Source organism: Octodon degus, unplaced genomic scaffold, assembly GCF_000260255.1.
Source record: "Octodon degus isolate 3935 unplaced genomic scaffold, OctDeg1.0 scaffold00085, whole genome shotgun sequence".
Classification (NCBI taxonomy): domain Eukaryota; kingdom Metazoa; phylum Chordata; class Mammalia; order Rodentia; family Octodontidae; genus Octodon; species Octodon degus.
In genome coordinates, this window is record NW_004524661.1 from 5,968,880 (window position 1) to 5,990,464 (window position 21,585).

A 21,585-nucleotide genomic window follows, 5' to 3' on the forward strand; every position below is an offset into this window, starting at 1 on the left:
GCCTTCAGTACTGGGGATTGAACTTTCGACCTTACACTTGCCAGGCAGGCTCTTATGCCACTAAGCTATCTCCCTGCCCCTGGCATCTTCTACTTGTGGCATCATATTGGTGATTGCAGTTTCAGACTTCAGGGCATTTCAGACGTAGGACTTTTGGACTAGGGATGCTCAACCTCTCGTGAGGACCACGATCAATACAGCAGGTGGCCACAGCTGGCACGAATCCCAGCCCTGCTGAGCATCTAGGAGAACTGATGGGCTTGCGTACCTTAATAAGATCCTGCTTTTCTTTTTCTCCACAGGTGATGGCCTTCTTGATGGCTTTTGTTTCTCTCAAGACTGCCTGAGCTTCATCCAGTTTGTAGCTGCCCCGGGCATCAGACATTTTCTTATCGATTCTAAGAGATAATCAATTGGGAAGGTCACAACTAGGAGGGACAAGATTTCCCCAGGGATAAAGCACCGGCCATAGAGCGCAGATCGTTCATGACACCTCCTCTCCATCCCCTCCAGACTCACCAGCAGGACTGCAGAAGGTCCTGACTAAATTATAAATGCCCCATAGCATGTGGCTGCGGCAGAAACTCTGCTTCGAAGGTCAAATGTCCTCTCAGCACAGCTCGTGCAGGCAGTGTCCCCTGATTCCCTCATGGTGTCCTCCAGGCTGGGCAGGTGGTCCCCACAATAAATCACACCTAGCTGTGACACCGCACTTGCCAGTGGCCCTGACTTGATGCTAGTAGGTTTGGAAACAGCTGAACATGATCTGAATATTTTCAGTAACTAACATAGAAGTGTTCGCTAATCTGGATAGCTCAATCTTTGTAACCTTGCTATTCAGGGCTAGATGATTCTTTGTTGGGGGGTGAGGAGAGCAGTCCTCTTCTTGTCACTGTAGAATGTCCAGAAGCATCCCTGGCTTAGACCCACACGATGCTAACCACAAAGGCCTGACATGTATCTCCCCAAATGTCTCCATTTATTCTAGTGTCCTTGGAGAGGATCAAAATCAACCCGAGTCAAGAACTACTGTCTTGCAGCAAGCGTGAGTTGAAGTAACAGATGCAAGGAAGGAAGTATCAGAAGGATAAGAGTTCTATGCCTTACCACTGCCTATTAGAAGACTGACCTTGGGCCTGGCTTTCAACCACACAAGGCCTCAATATCCTCCTCTAAAAAGAAAAAAATCCCCTAGCAGACCATCTGCCCAACCCATGTTCACACAGTTATTACAAACATCAACCAGATAAAGGATGGAAAAAAATCCTGTGATGATCTAAGGAGTTCTGCACAAATGTGAGGGATTAAAACACTTCTATCCCAGAAAGCTAACTGGCTTATCCAGGCCCTACATGCAGCTTCATCCTGATGGGGCAAGTGTTTTTTTTTTTTTTTTTTTTTTTTTAAATACAAAGCCATAGGTCTTCTCTTTCTAAAAATTTCTGTGCTGCTAGGGATCAAGCCTAGGGCTTTGCACATGCGAGACAAGTGTCCACCACTGAGCTATAACCAATGGATCTTGATATGTTTTTTTTTTGAAGCTCAGACTATACTAGAGGCTATGTGTGTGGGAAGGGGGTGGGATCCTGAGCTGTGGAGAAGGGCTGGGGTGCAGAGAGGATTCTGAAGGCAGGCAGGCTTTTAACTGCTTCACATATTCATCAAAGGCTGGGATGGAAGTTTCAGGGGAGGGCAGAGAAAAGGAAGCTGATGGTAGGAGGGAAAAGCACAGACCCATTATTTCAGGATGAGAAAACCCCACAGATGCGCCTCTCTGGCTTCCTGCTCCAGGCCAAACTGTCCAGAGCTAAAAATAGCCAGAGCAGGGGAATGGCGACTCTGGGCAGGTTTTTGTTCTGCTCTCCTGGTTGGCACTGACTCCTTAGACAGCAGAGGAGCAGGGAGGCACGGACAGGACTGTGGAACCCACACAGCCGCCCCCTGCAGTGACTCCAGCCTCCGTGGACAGAAAACAAAGCCCCGTTATGTCTTCTCACTAAAAATAGCCCATCTCTTCCCTTTCGAGGACTTGGCCCCAGCAGGCGAGCCTGCCAGGTTGACTAAAGCTGGTCTCAAATTAGTCTGAAAAATTCCCTTAAGGAGGAGTTCCCCAGCCATCGGGCTGAGGCACTCCATGGAAAAGTCCTTGGAGTGAGCGAATGAGCAAGCAAACCAAGGACCTCGATGGGAGGCGGCCCTGCCCCAGACTACTGGCAGGGATGGCAGGTGCAGCGCGGAGCTGCTCGCTGACCATGACCGAGGGCGGGGGCTCTGGGGTGGGGGCTGTGCCCGGCTGTTCTCTGCCAACGGGGTAAGAATGGCTCTGAATCCCCAGCAGGATGGGACAGAAGGGGTTTGTCTGCTGGTTGCAAAGCGCCTCTACCTGATTTCTTCAAGGCCTTAGCAACCCAGGCTCTGGAATTTGGCTGCAGAAAGTAGCTGTGAGAGGGAGCGCTCTGGGGATGGAGCCGGGGTGGGGAGGGAACAAAGGGTCACCATTATGTGCTCAGTGAATGAATCTTTTTTTTTTTTTAAAGAGAAAGAAAAGTTGTGTGTGTAAGGGTGTGTGTGCGTGGTGGGGGGTAATGGAGCATATGTTTTAGAATTTCTAAATTTTACAGCTATCCTTTTTCTCAGTCCTTTTGAGATCCATATGCCCAAAAAACCGCACAGAAGCTGGCTAAGGCAGCTGACTTTCCCTGGTCTAGTCCAGTCATCTCTTACCTGGGCATGCCAGCCTTTGTTACACAAAGAAAGATCCTCTCTGCCCTGTCCTGTTCCCAGGGAGCAACAGGCCTGGTCCCAGCGCCCTCCTATTTACAGGGGCTCAAAGGCCATGCAGGCCAAAGCCCCAAGCTTTCCATTTTTCTTTCTCTTTCTCTTCTAAGAGGTTACCTTCAAACCTTACCAGACTAAACTCTCTGCTTTCTTTCTAAAATTGGTGTTGCTGAGAATTGGACAAAGGAATCCACAGTGCAGAGTAACTGCTCAGGAGACCTGGGCTACGCCATCACCATCCCAAATGCCACCGCCTGTGCCTTAGAGCAAGGAGATCTCTGTCTTAGGGCTGCCAGTCACCTGCTGCAAGGGCGAATGAGGTGGGGGGTGGGGTGTCAAAGTCACTCTGGAAAGTCCCACAAGTTATTCCTTAAGGATCAGTTTCATTTTCGAGTTGTACACACCTAGATCTTAAAAAAGATTCCAAGGGAAAATGTAAGAGGGCCTTATGTGGGCTGGGCACTGGGAATGGGGAGGGGTTTTCTTGGGCGATGCCAGGAATGGAGATACTTGGCCATGAGCTTCAGAATCCAACAATACTCCCTAACACTACCAAAAAAAAAAAAAAAAAAAGCGGAGTAGGATGGTGGCTAGGGGTAGAGTGTGTTCAGCAGGAGTGAGGTCCTGGGTTCAATGCCCAGCAGAAAAAGGGAGGGAAGGAGAGAGGCAGGGAGGGGAAACAAAGAAAAAAGGAAGGAAAAGAAAAGCGATAGTTGTGGGGTCCAGGCCCTGTCTGACTCTTGTCAGCAGGGTAGGCTCAGGCATATTATTTTCAACCCTGACCATGTCTTCATCTATAAAATGTGGCAGAACAAAAACAGCTCTTACTGGGGTACAAAGAAGGAAATGAGGTGAGCTATGTAAGTAAAGGACTCCCCCTGCACGCGTCTGACACACAGAAAGCAGAAAATCTTAGTGCCCATCTGTGTTCCTGTCCCAAGTCCAAGAGGACAACAGGTTCAAGGACACTGCCTGGCTCTCTCATAGTGCCAGGCTCTGCTGTTTCCAGGACAGGGATTTTCCAGTTAAAGCACCTAGACCACAGGAGTTTACATACAGCAATCAAAGCTCAGAAGCATTTCCTCATTTTTCCAAGGTCCCAGGGAGCAGGGATTTGAGCCCCCGGCACTGTGCCTGCCTCCAGGCCAGGTATATACATTAAAGCACATGCCCCAGCCAGGTTTGTAGCTGAGAAGTGCGGGCAACCAGAGCAGCAAAGGTGTCTTATCTGTGCCAGCTATCAAACCAGGGCGACAAGGGGGAAAGAGGAGGCTTATCTTCGGGGTTTGGCATCAGCTTACCAAAGGACAAGAGTTTTCAATGCTGCTACAGGGTGACAAAGTGGTAAAACAGGTTTGCGGAGCCCTGGAGAACAGAGGGAAGTGTTCTCATCAGAAGTTAGGGGACTGGAGGAACAGAGGAGGGGTATGGGAGGGCACAGGCTGTCAGCTCTGCGCTCTGCTCCGAAGCTGCTTGGCTTGGCCTACTGCCTTAGTAGGTCAAAAACAGGAATTTTCTAAGCTCCTGCTATTGTACTGGGTCACCCCTGGTGCTACTGAAGATTAGCGTGAAGCACACAGCACAAGCCCGGCCCTTAACCAGGGGAGAACTTAAGTCTGAGAGACAGGACGCTACATATGCATATAATATGCATGTAATTATAAATAAAATAATGACTTATAATGATTTATTTATGTATTTAGTACAGTGTCTAGAGGGTCTCACTACATAGATCAGACTTGTAGTGATCCTCTTGTTTTCAGCCTGCCAAGTGCTGGGATTACAGGTGTGCTATGTGCTACCATGCCCAGTCTCAACCCCCATCTCAGCACATTCCAGGGGCGGGGCTGGCATGGCACAGCACGCTGGGGATCTGACCCCTGTTGCTGTGCTCTGCCTAAGCAGGTGCTTTAGTCCGCTGAGCTATCTGGCTGGCCCTTAATGACTATAAAATGAGAATATTATATATAATTTATATTACAAGGTCATACTTGTAAACTTTCTCTTTTCCTTTCCCCAGGGCTGGGGGTCACACCCAGGTTCTCTCACATGCTAGCCAAGCGCTCACCCATGAGCTATATATTCCCAGCTAGGTCTTTCTGACAGCATGCATTCTTCTGAGGACATGGAAGTTCTGCAGGTAGCGGAGCTTGTGTGCTGGGAGGATGGTAAGAACCAGCCCGTGGCCAGCCTGATAGCTCTGCGGACTGAAGTTCCTGTTTAGGTACAGCACAGAGGCCGGGGTTTGATCCCAGCATGCATGCTGGTCCCACCTGTGGGGCGCACTGAGATGGCGATTAAGGTTGGGTGTGGTGGTGTGAGCCTGTAATCCCAGCACTTGGGAGGCTGAAAACAGGAGAATCACTATGAGTCCGATCTGCGCAGTGAGACCCTGTAGAGCCTGTCCTAAATACGGCCTAAAAAAAAAAAGAACCAGCCTATCCAATGGAAGCCATGTTAAGAAGACTCACAGAGAGACATCCCAGAGTTGGGGCTGTGGCTGGTGAGTGTCAGGGGTAGATGTGGGGCTCAGTGGATGAGGAGAAGGTATAGTCAGGGACAGAGAAGCAGCTTGTGACTGCAGAAATAGCTGTCTGCACAGGTGCAGCCTCCTTGGGGTTCCAAGTGAAATGTGTCTTTCAGAAGCGAACAACCTTCTGGGTGCCTTGCTTGGTACTACCAGGCGACCTTGGACACGATCGTCCAGGGAGCCACCAGAGACTGAACATAATGCAGTGGGTAACTCTCAGTTACCAATAGGCTAACATTTGCTGAGGACTTGCTGTATGTGCTCAGTTTCCTTATGCACATAACAGGGGTAGCTAGAAGGACACTGTTTACAGAGGTGCTTTGAGGAACACAGGAATATGCTCACGGAAGAACACTGAAGGGGTCCCTGCTCAGCAAATCTTAGCAGGTATAATCACAATTGTTGACAGTTAACACAACTGCTTTTAAGAGGCAAACAAGATGCATGGCATGTGGCTACAAGCCAGCCTCTAAAAGTGAAGATGACATGTGGTCACAGTCACCCTGGGAACTCCCTAAATCACCCATAAAGACTGGAGGAGGCCATGTGCTCTTCCTTTGGCGGAGCACTGGGGAAGTGGAGGCTCAGGTTCAGGGGCCATGGAAACGTAAGGTTTTGTTTGTGAGCATGTGAGACTCTACAGTTGTCCGGGAGGAGATGGGTCGCATGCGCAGACAGGACCAGCAACACCTGTTTCTGTAACTGTATAGTAAGACTCAGCAAAACAGGACAGACAGACTTCACTGGCTTCAGGAGGTCGGAGGACAATGAGATCTGTGGTCTGAAAGGATTCTCGTCTGCTCACCCAAACACCACCCCTGGGTGATGGACTCTTCATAAACGTCAGTGGAAAAGAACTTGGATGATTAGATAGCCATATTCTAAAAAGTGGCTAAAGGGGACAGACAGAGAGGGCAGTGCAGGAGCTTGCACGGGGGCAGCTCTACATCCTGCCTGGCAGGGTAGACTCACTTCTTCAGGGTCTGAAATCCATGTTCTTTGAACTGGAGCTCATGCTGCAGGTGAACCATCTCTCTCTTGAGCTTATTGACCTGGAAGGAAGAAGAGAGCACGGGGGCTAGATCAGAGGTGGGCACGGAGCTGCAGGCCACAGAGGGCAACCTGGAGCAAACTACTGGTTGTGCACGATGACTCTCAGCTCACAATGCTCACAACAGCCTTCCCTCACCGCTGCAAGTCTGGGCTCTTAGCTGCCTACTCAGGCAGCAGCCCAGTCAGAACCCCTACAGGTCTCTCTTAGCAGGTCCTTGCTCCAGGGAAAGGAGAAGCAGAGGGAGCCAACACGAGAGAGACAGAGCTGGGTGGTCCCACTTCCTCTCTCTCCAGAACTATCAGGGCCATTCTGAGCCTCCCCCGTGCTCTGGTGGATGAGGACAATGGCAATCCTGGGGACACAGGCGTATTAACTTAGAGCAGAGAAAGAACACAAAGGTACTTTGCATGGAGGTAAACCATTGGAGGCAACTTTAGAGCCAAGACATGCCCAAGAGCCAGATCCAGCCTGCAGGAAGGCCTGCCGGCTTGGCAAGTACTATTAAATTTTTAAAATGAGCTACTAACAATATGGAAAGATAGACACTTTCTTTTTAAAGATCTCTGCAGATCTGGCAATATTGAGCCCACACTCTGGCACAGGTAAAATGACTAGCGCTGAAATTCCACTGCCCACTGAGACGGAGCACGCCCCTGAGGGGCAGCAGTCCCAGAGACTCCCCTGCCTCCCCCCTCATCTAGGGCTGCTTCCAGGCATCTGAGCTGCCGTAACCTCTGAACTAAGCTAAGGCAATGTTCCCAGTATCAACTTGACCAAAACCAAGCCACTTACCCGCTGTGTCTTAGTTACCACGCGAGTAAAATAATCAAGAATTAAGATGATATAGGCAGCCAGGAAGCGAATACGTTATGCTAAGAACTTTAGCAGAAGGCTGGGGTCTCACTGACCTCAGGGAAGCTTCTCAGCTCCCCCAGGTTCTGTTTGTTCGGTTTTAAAAGGCCGATGATGATGGCAGCTACTCGGTGGGGTGATCGCTAAGATGTGAGACAACACACGTGAAGCAGCTGCCGCAGCATTACACCTGGTGGGACACAGTGACCAGGCAACGGCAGCTGTGCACTGTAACTACAGCTACTGCCACAGCTGTTACGGTTTGGGGCTTGTTGGCACTGACCGCCGCAGCTGGGTAAGTCTGCTCCGGCCTGCAGCTGGGCTGAATGGGCTCATGGCTCGTGACTGCGTCCAAGACGCTGTGAGGCCGCCTTACCCGGGATTTTGCAGTGGCAATTTCAGCTTTCAGGATCTCAGGGTCATACTTAGAGCTGGAAGATGAGCCAGAAACCACTGTAATGAGAAAAGCAGAAGATTACAAAAAAAAAAGAATCTCAGTAAAAACAAAACAAAGAAGTCAACAAGATTGGCTGGGGTGGGGGGAGGGATGGGGAGTTTTCTTGAGGACCAAAGTGATTTTCTTAAGGTCCAAAGGGGGATTTGGTTAATAAATAAATGTGGTGTGTGGGGCTGGGGAGATGGCTCAGTAGAATAAGTGTTTGTCTGGTAAGTGCAAAGGCCTGAGTTCAACCCTCAGTTCTGCCAAAAAATAAACTAACTAACTAACTAACTAAATAAATGTGGTATGTGCATAAAATGCAACTTCATACACAACTTTAAATGATGTACAGTCAGGCATGGGGGCGTACACCTATAATCCCAGCACTTGGGAGGCTGAGGCAGGAGGATTGCCAAGAGTAGGGAGGCCAGCCTAGGGCCTGTACACTGAGTTCAAGGCCAAGTTGAGTGACATAGCAAGACCCTGTCTCCAAAAAAATTAAAAGGATGTATAAAAGCTGGTTGTGGTGGCACATATCTGCAATCCCAGCACTTGGGAGGCTGAGGCAGGTAGACTGCCAAGAGTTTCAGGCCAGCTGGGGTTACATAGTGAGTTCAAGAGTTCAAGGCCAGCCTGAATCAGCGGGAAACCCTGTCTCAAGAAAAGAAAAGAAGAAATAGAAAACTACTAAATATAAGGGAATGCACCCAAGGCTGTTATAAGCCCAGCTTTAAAAAAGCTTAACAAATAATTTAAATTTGGAAAATACACAGTTTACTAATGACTACACATATGTCTTAAAAAGAATGGATAATGAGCTGCCGCTCCATGGAAGAGTATTTGCTCAGCAATGTAAGAGGTCCTGGGTTTGGTCCCCAGCACTAAATAAAAGGTAAAAAATACAACAGATCGGAAAGAAATGCACCAAAAATATAATGCTGATCCCTAGAAAGGTAAACAATAAATGATATCTTCACCTCTGCATTATTTCCACATTTCCTAACATGAACACTTATTTTTATTATCAGAAAAATTACTAAGCACTACTATTTTTCTTCTTTATATTGAAACACATTTGCAAAGAAAAACAAATTACCCCAAATCCTCCTACCCTAAAGCAGTTTATTTTTTTCTATAATTGCCTTCTAATGTTTCTCTACAGTTCCATTGTGTTGTTTTAATTTTTTAGATTTTAAAGACAATAAAAAACAATAAAGTGATGTAGAATTTCAAAACAGGATGATAGGAAATTAACAATGGTTATTATATTCCATATTGTTATCTTCAAAGTAGTTGTTCAGATTACCACATACAGGCATAAAAGACTGATCAGACGATATAAACAGTATTCCTTTCAATGAACTAATTGTGTCGTAATTTTGAAGCAGTATGACTTGGAGAAAGATTTTATGGCAAAGAAGAACACCACAGAGTAGTATGCATAGAGTATAGAAAACTCCTTTCTTAAAAAGGGAGAGGAGAAAGCAAAAATCAGGGTAAAGAGGCGACACTGGGTTAAGGCTTGTCATGTACCAGGAGATCTGCTGGCTTGGAGCTTCTTATGTGCAGGGGGGCCAGGCAGAGCGGAGGCCCACGGTGCCCTTACAACAAATCCAACCCCACTGTTCAGAAAAGGCCAGTTACTCTTGGGAGGCTAGAAAGGTATTTCTCTGGCGAGTGCTTCATCACACTGGTGACCTCTTTCATCTGTTCCCCTTTCCACTGGGCACTGCACGGCCTCTGCACCTGTCCTGCAATTACCTGCTAGGACCTTGGCATTTCTGAGGATTCAAGATTCATTGTACATATTCAGAGAACGCTGGCAATTTTCAGGGTCTGGAGGTAAAAGGGACAGTCATGAGGTGGGATGCTGCTTTGCAGATTTGGTTAAAATACTTCGTGGGGCTCTGGATTATATATGATGAAAGCTAAAATTGAACACTGGCAAGTCTAGGAAGAAGAAAACCATTCCATTCTGCATAGTAACATAAAAAATGTCACCATGGGGGGAAATATAAGAAGCTGGGGGGAACAGGGGACCTGTGAGCATAGTACATTTCTACCAAGATTATAGGGACAATGATGAGCACAATGGCGGTAAGGAGGAACCCTAGGATTTACCCAGCAGACAAAGGGAGCCCACACCAAGACATTAAGGGACTTGACCATTTTGTTTTGAGCATGGAAGTGGTACTCCAGGTACAGAAATGTTTCATTTCCAGATTTGAGGTTTTTCTCTTCTGCTTTCTAATTCTTCTAGTCTTTGCTGGACTCGGGGGCCTTAGGGAGACACCCAGCTGAACACAGAGCTGAAGGCCCTGCCTTAAGCATATTCCCAAACAGCCACATTTCTACAGCGTTTTAAGGTGGCTCGTGCTATTTGCTACATGAGCAAGGCAAGTCCTAGGAGGAGCTGTAAGTGTGGAAAAAAGACGGGGACACAGAAAGGTCACCAAAGGGCGGCCTCTCTTCTATGAGCACCCTGTCCTGCCCACCACCCTGATCATCAGGTTGTGTTGCTCGGGGCGGGAGAACCCTCTGAGGGAAATGTGAGCAGCGTCACGGAGCAGCCGAGAGGGAGCCGTGATAAAGGCAAGACCCGATCACACAGGCGAGGGTGAGTAACGCCCCGGGTTTGGAGGGAAATTCATCTTACGTCGACAGGCACTGATCAAGATCATTCTCAGAATATTAGGCCCTCACTCACCGCTGGTGGTCTAGAGCTATACGGGATAAGCAAACAGAGGTACAGAGGCACAATGGCTGGGCAACTGGGGACTGGCTTGTATATACAATGTGCATCACAGTGACCAGCTATAGATCCCAGTGACCGGCCATTTCTAAGAAGACAGAAGCAACCAGAACTGGAGTGAGAACTATTACCCTGGCAACTAAGAAACTGAAATATACTGGCTGGAGGGGGCCAGGGGAGGCATTTTCTGTCACATTGTTCCCCTCTGGCAAATCTTTGCTGGGCATATTACACATGATCTTTTGAGACAAGGCTCAATTGGAAGCAGCCACTGATCCTAGAATGAGCCCTAGCCGGACTTCCCCAAGATTGTCTTATTACAGAGTTTTTCCTATACTGTTTTTAGGAAGAGACATCATTTGGTCCCACCTGTTCTGTAACACTGCTCTGGCAAAGTAGTGAGGAAGTGAATCTGATCTATGACAATGTCCAAAGGGCCTCGGACACTCATCAAATCTTGGTCCAGTGTTTGATTATTCTCCTCTCTGGGTGTGACCATCCATATAGTTTAAGGCAAAACAAACAAACAAACAAATCATACAGCTAGCAGATCAGGCCGAAAAAGATATACAAATCAAGGGGAACAGGTATAGAGCAATCCTGTGAACGATGTCCTCAGGCTCAAGATGTATGTAGGTGGAGTGCACTGTCTCTTCTCAATGAGCCTCAGAGCTGTCCTAGTAAACGTTCCAGCGGATCTAAGGCTGGATTTCTGAAACTTGCAGATGTAGTTAGTATGTACCTAGGTTATATGCCGTGCAGGAATGGCCACAGATATACCCGGTCTTTTAACTGGTTATGATATTTTTTTTTCTGAACTTTTCTAGAGCTTTGTGGCCTGTATGCTATGTGCAGTTTTTATTTAACCTAGCTTTTGAGGTATCTCTGCTACAAACACAGGCTTGTTGCTGCTGCCAGTGATCAAGGGTAGGCCGGATCTAGGCATGATTTTTTTTACAGCAGGAGCCTACACATTTTTTATGGGTATGGAGTGGGAGGTCAGGGCCAGTGACACAGATGCTGGAGCCTGAGCTGGCTGCAGGGGTGCAGGTGACCATGCAGTGGCTTGAGCTTGCAGAACACATAGTGCGGACAGGTCTGCTGCCTGGGATTGACACTTCAGTCAATCAGATCCCCAGAGGGGATGAGGCCTCTGGACTGGATTATTTTGTGTCATTGGTAGCAGGTTTCCAAATAACAGCAGGAAGCAGTTTGCCATGCAGATCATCCCTACGTGACCAGGCGTCTTCTACTCACAGCCTGCCAGTAACTTGCCTACATAATTTGGCCAAAATAGTTTTGTCCAATGTAACCACAGCATAGTTAGCCTGCTGGACTTTATTCCTAACACAGCTACATTCATCTGTAAACAGGGTGTGCTCAGCATTTGTCAGGGGTCCATTTTTTTAGAACAGTTCATCCCAGTCCAGCATGGAGCACCTGGACAGTTAGGTCTCAGCCTAAGGTGAACTGGTCAGCTTTCTTGGTCAGAAGCACAGTGGCTGTTAGAACCCAGAGGCAAAAAGGATGAGACCCTTAGCAAATGGATCTGAGCATTAACCTAGGTAGCCACTGGACATTCGCAGGGAGGTTGTGAACTCAAGGATCCAGATTCTATAGAAGCCAGAAGCACTTGTTTTGAAATTCTGTATTTTTTTTCTCTTTAAAATTAAAAAAAAAAAAAGTTTTTTTAATGGCAAAAAAGAAGTTTCTTTTTGTCACCAATCTCTACCAGACAGTATAACAAAGTATCTGTGCCTTTCCAGCAGGCAGCCGGGGTGTCATCATTCAGAGGTCAGGTGCTGTGATATTCTCCAAAGAGGGGAAACGAGTTTTTCAACCTCTGGGGAGCTGAGTCCAGGCCATTTGACTGGGGTCTTTGAGCCCAGGACTGGGGTCTCTGTGGAGAGGGGCTGGCTGACAGCAGCCAACCAAAGGCAGAAGGTGTTCTTCAGGTCTAGGCAGGTGGACCAGCAGGCTGTGGGTGGCAGAAGACTGAGGTGACATTCACAGAGGCACCTGTGGTGGCAGTGGCAGCTCAGAGACCCTGCAATGGCTTTACAGGCAGGGGAGATGTATTTCAGTAGTTTGATAGTCTATAAACATCTTTTGGGGTTCTGAAACTGCTAGATGTGTGGTTGCATTTCTAGTTCAGTCTCTCATGGCATGGGATAGTGTCTGATGTAGGTAGGGGATGCCCTGGGATAGAGTTTCACAGTCAGAAGCAGGTGTTGATGGTTTAATCTCATGGCACAAGGGACAGTGACAGAACTGGGGAGCTGGAAGGGACAGAGAAACAAGCTGTCTCTGAGCAGCCATATCTGTTGTCTCAGCCTACTTGAAAATAAGGGGAAGAGATCCCAAACCCTTGTGGCAATTGAGCAACAGTCCAAATAGGGTATATAGGTTAGGAACTGCAGAACGCAAGGTGATGGCCGCGTTGCTGATGACACAGAGATCATGTCCAAGGTGATTAACGGTTTATCAGGCTGATGTGAGGTTGAACATCTGGTTCCTGTGATATGTGACAGAGAACAGGCTTGGGGTGAGGCTGCACAGTTGATGGACAGGCCTGGAGATGACTCTTCAGTTCATACCTCTGGGAAGAAAGTTTTGAGAACTTCAGGATTGTTTGAGGTATTTTTCTTTCTTTAGGTTGTCTGAGGTATTTCTTTTCTTTTTTTTTTTTTTCTTTTTTGGTACTGGGGATTGAACTCAGGACCTTGAGCTTGCCAGGCAAGTGCTTATTCTACTGAGCTATCTCCCCAACCCGTGTCTGAGGTATTTCATAGATGATTGGTTTGCTTCCTCTGCAGCATTTTTTATCTCAAGCAGTCAATCTGGTAGGCCAATGCTCCTTTTGCTCTGCTGCTTAGAAGATGTCCTCAGTTCTAATTCTCCAGTCTTCCTATGAAGTTTTCATTTCTGAAAACACATTTAATATCAAAGTCTCATGTGGCTTTTGGCAGGCCTCTTTTGTTCTAAAATGCTTCACCTGTGATTTTGTCCTCCACACCTACTCCTTGCTTCTACAGGGTCCACCTTCACCACGTGATCACTCTATTACTTCCGTTGCGGACCATCTAGAGCCTTGGCCATCTGCACAGGTGTAAGATTTGAGACACCCCAGGCTGGTGGGAGTGGAGCTTGCTGACTGGGTTGCACAGTCCACAATTTGGCTGTCCTGCCCAGGAATCCTCAACATCAGCGTCTGGACGTATCTTTTTGATCAGATTTCCTAGACTCTCACCATCTAGCCTATAGCGTGAAAGCCTGGCACCAATCTGGACGCTAAGTGGAGTGTGTGCACAAGGTTCTCAGCAGCCCGTCTCTCCATGCCCCAGTAATCACTGTCCAGCATGGCACACACTAGCTGTGAACTTGCCTGGGGTCTTTTTGTCCAGAGGCTCTGTCCACCCTCACCAGGAAAAAAACCCTTTATTCTTCTGCCAGGTTGCAAATGGGGAGCTGCCTTCCTCCTGTACTGATACAGGGAGGGGGGTCTGATGACCTGTCGTAAAAACAATCTCATCCAATCCTTTTCATCTGAGAGCCTTTTCAGTTCCCTCCCACTTCTAGAAAGCTGCTGCCACCAATCTCCAAGGCTTTTTCTTTCTTTTTTTAAACAAGCGCTGCATGTAGAACAGTGTTTTCCATTTTCCTGTCAGCCCCTTTTTTCTTTTTTCTCAGGCCGCCCAAGCAGGTTTCCCTCTGTCCATCTGCTTCATGGCTTGCACAGTTTACTGCTCTTCCTTTCCTCACTTCTCTCTGTCCTTGTGTATACGGGTCTTTCAAAAAATGCCCTGTCTGGTATTTTTTTTTTTAATTCAGGAATGCATGAAAATCCGCTGGGTGGTTCAGCTGATGGTTTTAACTAGATTATCCCCATAATTTCTTTTTCCAACTAGGAAATCAAAGCCTAAAGGAGCATGGTGAGTTTCCAAAGAACCCAACAGTTCCGAGTCCTCAATATTGTTGACACTGGGAAGAACCACAAACAGCCCAGAGGGCTGGGGAGCTAGCTCAGCGGTCTAGGTGCCTGCTTGGCAAACACAAGGGCCTAGGTTCACTCCCTCGCACTTTATGCCATGCCATCCACCAAAATTGGGCATGGTAGGGCCAGCCAGATAGCTCAGCAGACTAAAGTGCCTGCTTAGGCCAGCACAGAGGCTGGGGTTCAACCCAGCATGCTGTGCTGGCCCCGCCTCCAGGGTGCGCTGTGATGGCAATTGAGACTGCGCATGGTGGCGTGTGCCTATAATCCCAGTGCTTGGGAGGCTGAAAACAGGAGGATCACTAGAGTCTGATCTATGTAGTGAGACCCAGTAGTCCCTGTAGATCCTGTACCAATTGCATAAAAACAAAAGGAAGCTGAGACAGGAGGATCACTATGAGTCCAATCTGCGTAGTGACACCTTGTACCAAATAAATGAAATGAAATGAAATGTAAATATAGCCCAAGAACCTCTGCATGGCTGATGTGGATTAAAGGAGAATTAAGGGCAGGCAACCTGCTGTGAAAGTGAACTCTGCCACATTTGACTGCTGTGACATCATTTGCTCTTCTTTGCCTCGGTTTCCTTGTTTGTCAAGAGGATCTGTGTGTCACTATCTTGCAAGACTGTGTGGGGAAGGAGGTAACTTACAGAGTGCTAGCCTGCTGCTCTCTGGGGATAGGGGAGGAGTACGTTAAATGTCAGTCCTCTCTCCTTCTCACGTACCTAGAAATTGTGCCAGAGAACTGATTACACCAAGTTTCCATCCCACGGCGGGGCTCCACCTGTTGTGAGGATACACTACAGCTATGGTCAGGTGGCAAAGGCCCCACAAGTCCTAGCAGGCCGTCTGACTTTGGAGGAGAGGCACGTGACCTCACAGGTCTGTCACCCTGGAGTGCTTCAGTTAGAAGCACATCTGGCTTGTAAAACCTGAAGAAAGTGTCACACTGAAGTTCATGTCACACCTCATTAAACTGGGACACACAGGCTGGGGCACTCCCTAGGTCCCCTCTGGTTGGAACCTCAGATCCAATTGCCTAAAATGACCCTTCAGACAGAAGATCTTTCAAAAACATTTAACATGATGGTGGCCTCTGAGACTGATATAGCTTTTGGGGGTGTCTTGAAGTCATGTGAAGAACCATGACTTTGACTTCCTACCCTGGGCTTCTATTTGCAGGTCAAGTACCCCTATCTGAAGTTCATGCTAACAAAAGTATTTCAGGTTTTGCAAAATGTGCATATACAGCATATACATAATGAGGTATCTTGGGGGTGAGGCCCAAGTCTAAAAAAGAAATTTGTTTATACTTCATACACACCTGGCCTAAAAGCAATTTTATAAAATATTTTTTTCATAATTTTATTGAGAAACAAATAGCAATGAGACAGTTTCAAACCAAATTGGTAGGACAGTTTCAATAATTAACACATTGCATACACTCTTCCTAGTAGTTAATTGCTGTTATAAAATATTTTAAAATAACGATGCATGAAATAAAGTTTCATGGTACGGAATTCCTCACTTGTAGAATCAGGTTGACATTCAACAATACCAGCTCTTGGAGCCCTTTGGAGTTCAGATTTTCAGGTTAGGGTTGCTCAGCCTAAATTTTTACTGGGGCCAGAGCTCTGTTAAAACTTTTTGTCACCAGCCAGGTGTGGTGGTGCATGCCTGCAATCCCAGCACTTAGGTGGCTGCGCCAATAAGATTACTGGGAGTCTGTGGCCAGCCTGAAATACACAGCAAGACCTACCTCAAAACAAAATTTTTTGCCCCCCAAAATGCCAATGAAAAATGATTGTTATTACTTATTGGGAGCTTAAAATATGACACATACCATCCCAAGTACTTTATTAAATAATTTAAGTCCCAAAACACCCCGATGAAAGTAATCTTATTAGATCAATTTCTTAAAATTTGTATTAGTACACGTTTGCAATACAGGATTACAGTCACCATGGGGAGCTGGTACATCTATCTAACACATCTTAGATTAATGTTATAATGAAAGCTGAAGCACAGGAGTGGAGTAATGTGCACCAGGCCCCACGGCTGGTAATGTGTGTACCCGGGTTGAAGTCAGGCAGTGTGGCCCTAGTATCCACACTCAAAGCATTATGTGACGTGCCTCCTGCCAATGCGAGTACTTGCTGAGCCATTAATACATTCTGTGGAAAATGTGTCGTGTGTTTCTCTTAAGATTCCCCCCCTCCCCCAGAACTGGGGATTGAACTCAGGCCCTTGTGCCTGCCAGGCAAGTGCTTATTCTACTGAGCCATCTTCCTGGCCCCCAAGGTGTTTCTTTTAGAGTAGGAGGCGTTTTTTGTTTTGTTTTGTTTTGTTTTGTTTTGTGTCTTTCTGAGGCAGTGTCTCAGTATGCAGTTCAGGCTGACCTTGAGCTTATTTTGTAGTCCAGGCTGGTCTTGAACTCGCAACAATCCTTCTGCCTCAGTCTCCTGAGTGCTGCTTGGATTACAGGCGCATGCCACCATGCCTGGCTAGAGCAGGAGTTTTTGACTGGAGTTGGTTTTACCTCTGTGGGTACAGATGGAGATGTCTGCAAACATTCACTTGTCACAACTTGGAATGAGGTGCTATGGGCATCTTAGTGGGTACAGACCACGGATACCACGAGCATTCTACAATACTCAAGGGCATTCTCTGCAGTGAGCTGCACCAGCTCGAAACATCAGTGGTGCTATGGCTGAGAAGACTGCAAGGGACCTGCCAGATGCCAATACTATTACTTTTCTTTTCTTTTGGCGGAACCGGGGATTGAATTCAGGCCCTTGCGCTTGCCCAAGGAAGCACTTATTCCACTGAGCCATCTCCCCGGCCCTCGCCAGTACTATTACTATTTCCACAGTTTAGCGCCGGTCACCTGAGCTTGCAAGAGGTGGAGTGTATGTTCTCCAAGTGTGAGTGAGTACTGCTGGAAGGACATGTAAACCCAGGCCTTCCGATCACAAGGTCCAAGGGCTCCCGCTGGACTCCTGCGACCATGTTTCTCCAGAGAGAGAGCTTCATTCGTCTGGACTCGTGCCTTGACTCTTTTCCCCGTCTGACTTCTAATTCTGAAAGCTTCATATCCACGGAGAATTTGAAGGACGAATATAATAAGCAGCACGGCTGTATCACTCCCCTATAGCTACCAGTGTATAGCACATTTCCACGTGTTCTATCTATCCCTCCCCACAACCCCAATTTTTTCTCACAGTAGGTTCACAGCAAACCTTCGACAAATGAGGACCAGAAATGGTGGTGAAAGAGGAAAATGTGCCTCATGTTCCAAGCCAGTAGGGCATCGCCAACATCTACTGACCAGCTGGCAGGCTGATATCACTTGTTATTTTCCCTTCCTTCCCGCTATCTTTTTATGAATCATTTGTAGACACGATACCACATGCAGCTTCTGAAAACCAAGGCATCCTTCTACATATCCACAATGGCATTCCCACACCTAAGGAAATTCTCCACTTGTCTGGGAATGTTTCCATGGCTGTTTCTCCCCCAGGGCAGGTTCTACCTCAAAACCAAACACTTCACTTGGTTGGTATGCTTCTCTGGGCTTTTAAAAACCTAGACCAATGATCTTGGAGTCTCTTCTATGTTGTGGATTTGTCTGGCTGTGTTCACAATTAGATGCAGACTAAACACCTTTGTGAGGGAGCCTCTGAGGCATTTTTCCTGTATTGCATCAGACAGTATGTGACGTCAGTTGGTCTCTTTCGGAGCGTACGTGTGGTGTCTGCATCTTTTGAAAGAGGAAATGTACATTTTAACCCTTTGAAATTGCGAAGTGATCAGTGGGGTAATATTTTGGGACCATGTATATAAATACTTGCATCCCAAAAGTCAGAAGATATGTTTTTTTTATACATCTGTCACCTTGTAAACCTTGGAACTTTAGAGAGAAAGGGAAAAAGACAATCACTTCACCTTTTCAAACTTGATTTCACTAGGGACGACAATTTCTCCCTCCCAGGGTGGGGGTGATGATAACATTGTACAGTGAGACCATTCTTCCCTCAAATTCGTAAGTTAAACCCTTAATCCCCAAAGTGATGGTGTTTGGCGAGGGAGGCTTTGGGAACTAATTAGGTTTGGATGACATCACAAAACTAAACTGTCATGATGAAGTATTAGTGACCTCAGTCTCTGAAGTCTGTCACTCCGTCAACAACCATGTGGGCACTCTGTGGGCAGGCTGCCACCTCTGAGCTAAGCAGAGAGCTGTCATCAGAGGGGACTGCACTGGCCCATTGTGTTCAGATGCCCAGCCTCTACAAATACTAAGAACATAAACGTCTGTGGTGCAGACCACATCGTTGGCGCTACTTTGTTACAGCAGCTCAAGGTGATGAAGACAGATTCAGTGCTGAAAATGTCCCAACAATCTTTGGGACATTCTCTAACCCCAAAATAGTTAATGAAGGCAACACAATTTCTTTTTATAGTCACTGAGATTCTGGGGGTTTTCCTGAGTTTCTAAAAGGGCAGGGCTGGGACAGTGGGTAACCCAGAATGGTCTGCCTCAACTCATAGGGAGACTGAGCTGCTCAAAGCACAGGCTTCACTCAGAAGTGTGTCCAGAGAGCCAACCATGCCACAACCACCCCGTTATCACAGCCACACGCTGGTCCCCAAAGCTTGGGCCACGGTAAAAATGCCGAGGGGGGGAAGGGACAGCCAGACAGCTCAGTGGACTAAAGCACCTGCAGAGCACAGGGACTGGGGTTCAATCCCCAGGACCACAAGCTGTGCCAGCCCCGCCCCTGGGACACCCTGAGACAGCAATTGAGACTGGGTGTGGTGGCACGAGCCTATAATCCCAGAGCTTGGCAGGCTGAAAACAGGAGGACCACTGAGTCTGATCTACATAGTAAGACCCTGTACTAAATACATAAAGTCAAAAAGTAAAATAAAAAATGCAGAGGGGGTGGCGGGATGGGTTTGCAACTTATCACTGTCTCTCCACAGCTGGAAGACTCTGGGCATACTGTTGATCCTAAACCTTCCTTATCGGGGAAAGGGAGCTATTTACTGTACTTGAATTAACAGCTGGATTGCACCGAGCTGTTATGAGGATTAACTCAAAAACAGTATTCAAGACAACAGAATGCTGACAAGTAACAAGCAGTCAGTACACACAGTCAAGCTTTGGTTATTAGAAACAGGTAAAAGACAGAGTTCCCCGCACACCGGAGAAGGTCGGTGTGCTCCTTATACAGACCTAGCACCTCACAGCACAGGGAAAGAAGGTCAAGGGAGACAGGGGCAGGCCCGAGCGCTCCTTAGATACCAGTATGAAGTGTAAGTTAAGAGCCCTGCCCTACAAAGCCCATGTTCTAGTGCACAGATACGTCGTGTTATGTGCAGTGAAGAAAATCAACAGTGCCATGACCCGCGCTAATGCTGGCAAAGAGGGATTTTTTTTTTTTTAAACATTTATTTAGTGTGTGTGTGTGTGTGTGTGTGTGTGTGTGTGTGTGTGTGTGGCCAGCTCAGCCCACCAGGGGGCGCGGCTGGCTGGCATGTGGTGCTGGGGGATCGAACCGCGGTCCCTGGGCTTTTCCAAGCTTGTTCCAAATAGGTGCTTTAGACCACTGAGCCATCTCTCCAGCCCCAAGAGGGATTTTAATGAAGCTGCCAAAGCGAGCCTCTCAGAGAGGATCATTTGTAGAAGCACCTCGATTTGCAAGTGGATTAAGAGAAAAGCGTTCCAGGAAGGAGAACAGCACGTGCAAATTTGAGCCTATGCCTCCTGTGGGAGAAAAGCACAGGGCAGACACTGGGGTGGTGCAGGGGGTGAGGGCAGGGTAGGGATAACTCGGAGGGTGTGGAGCCCCGTGATGAAGGATGTGAGATGAGTCAGGAGCAGCCAGCAGGGGCCCTTGCAGGGGGCGAGGTAGGCCACCGAAAGATAACTGGGAAGGTGCCGAAGTTCTTTGCTTGTTGTAAGATGTAGTAAAATATGCCTTATATAAGTTTACCATTCTGACCCTTTCTACGTGTGCTGCTCCATGGCATAAAGTATTTCCACAATGCAGTGAATGTACTTCTATTAAAGCCTCCACTGCAGAACTTGGTTACACAGAACTCCCCACCTCCCGGAGACACGGAAGGCTTTAAACAAAGAGAAACGGAGTACAGGTAGTATGCTGGGATGCTTGCCCATGAGAACGGAGGGAGCCAGAGCAACAAGGGCGAAGGAGTCATTTGCAAGACACAGAGAAGCAGTCAGCGTAAGAGGTGCTGGGCAGCTGCTCGGGCACCAGCAGCATCCGAGCGAGCGGGCAGGTGGCCCTGCAGCGTGGTGGGAGGTACTCACAGCTGACCTGGGAGCCCAGCTTGTGCTCCCAGACGGCGTGCAGCTGCTGGTACTCTTGCTGCGCGAGCTCCAGGCGCTGCTGCTTCACCTGGTAGATCTCCTTCTGGGCACTCAGAGCCTCCTGGGCCACCACCAGGTAGTCCTTCAGCATGTGCTCCTGCTCCCGCCGCCACTGCACTCGGGGGTCCTCAATCTGCGTGGTCTCTGGAACAGACCGAGAGCATCATGAGCGTGTAGGGCAGAGCGGTTCATATACAGAGAGGTGCATGCGACTCTCTGACCAGGGCGCAGCGTCTCCACCCAGGATCAACTTCCTAAGAGAAAGTCGACCTCCGTCTGAGAACAGCTGGGAGGGGCCCAGCTTGAGGTGACACTGGCACAGAAGGCTCCCTGTGCTGCAGGTTCACAGTCATTCAGGGAAGAGAGGAGATAGGGAAAACAGCTAAGGCTTCAGACATGGTGGAGAAGCAGGAAACTCAGGCCCTGCTGCAAAGATAAACTACAAGAGCTTACTAAAAAGGGCTGTACGACCACACAGATGAGAAACCTTACAAATGTCAGTATTCCTCACCAACAGTTCCTCCTTATAGTAATTCTAAAAAGTATTATAGAGGCCCAGTGTGGTGGTGCATGCCTGTAATCCCAGCACTCAGGAGGCTGAGGCAAAAGGATTGCTGCAAGTTTGAGACCAGCCTGGGCTACAAGGAGTTCAAGACCAGTCTGAATGGAAATCAAGGTTGCAAACTGAGTAAGTACTTTTATATTTGTCAAATAAATGTGTACCTCTTCAAAAAATAACATGAAAACATCAGTAAATGGAGTGGTAAGATACTTCTCTTCATGCTTT

At 47.7% G+C, this 21,585-nt stretch overlaps 1 protein-coding gene across 3 annotated transcripts in view; it reads right to left on the minus strand.

Moving 5' to 3' along the window:
- Wwc1 (WW and C2 domain containing 1) overlaps positions 1-21,585 on the minus strand; it is a 169,929-nt gene that overhangs the window by 61,773 nt on the left and 86,571 nt on the right. For all 3 annotated transcript variants that reach the window (XM_004637044.2, XM_023721766.1, XM_023721765.1), the window contains exons 3-6: positions 20,739-20,942; positions 7,591-7,667; positions 6,281-6,360; positions 269-398 (exon numbers count right to left, since the gene is read on the minus strand). In XM_004637044.2, the coding sequence (XP_004637101.1) occupies positions 269-398; positions 6,281-6,360; positions 7,591-7,667; positions 20,739-20,942 (491 nt within the window). The remainder of the gene's footprint in view (positions 1-268; positions 399-6,280; positions 6,361-7,590; positions 7,668-20,738; positions 20,943-21,585) is intronic.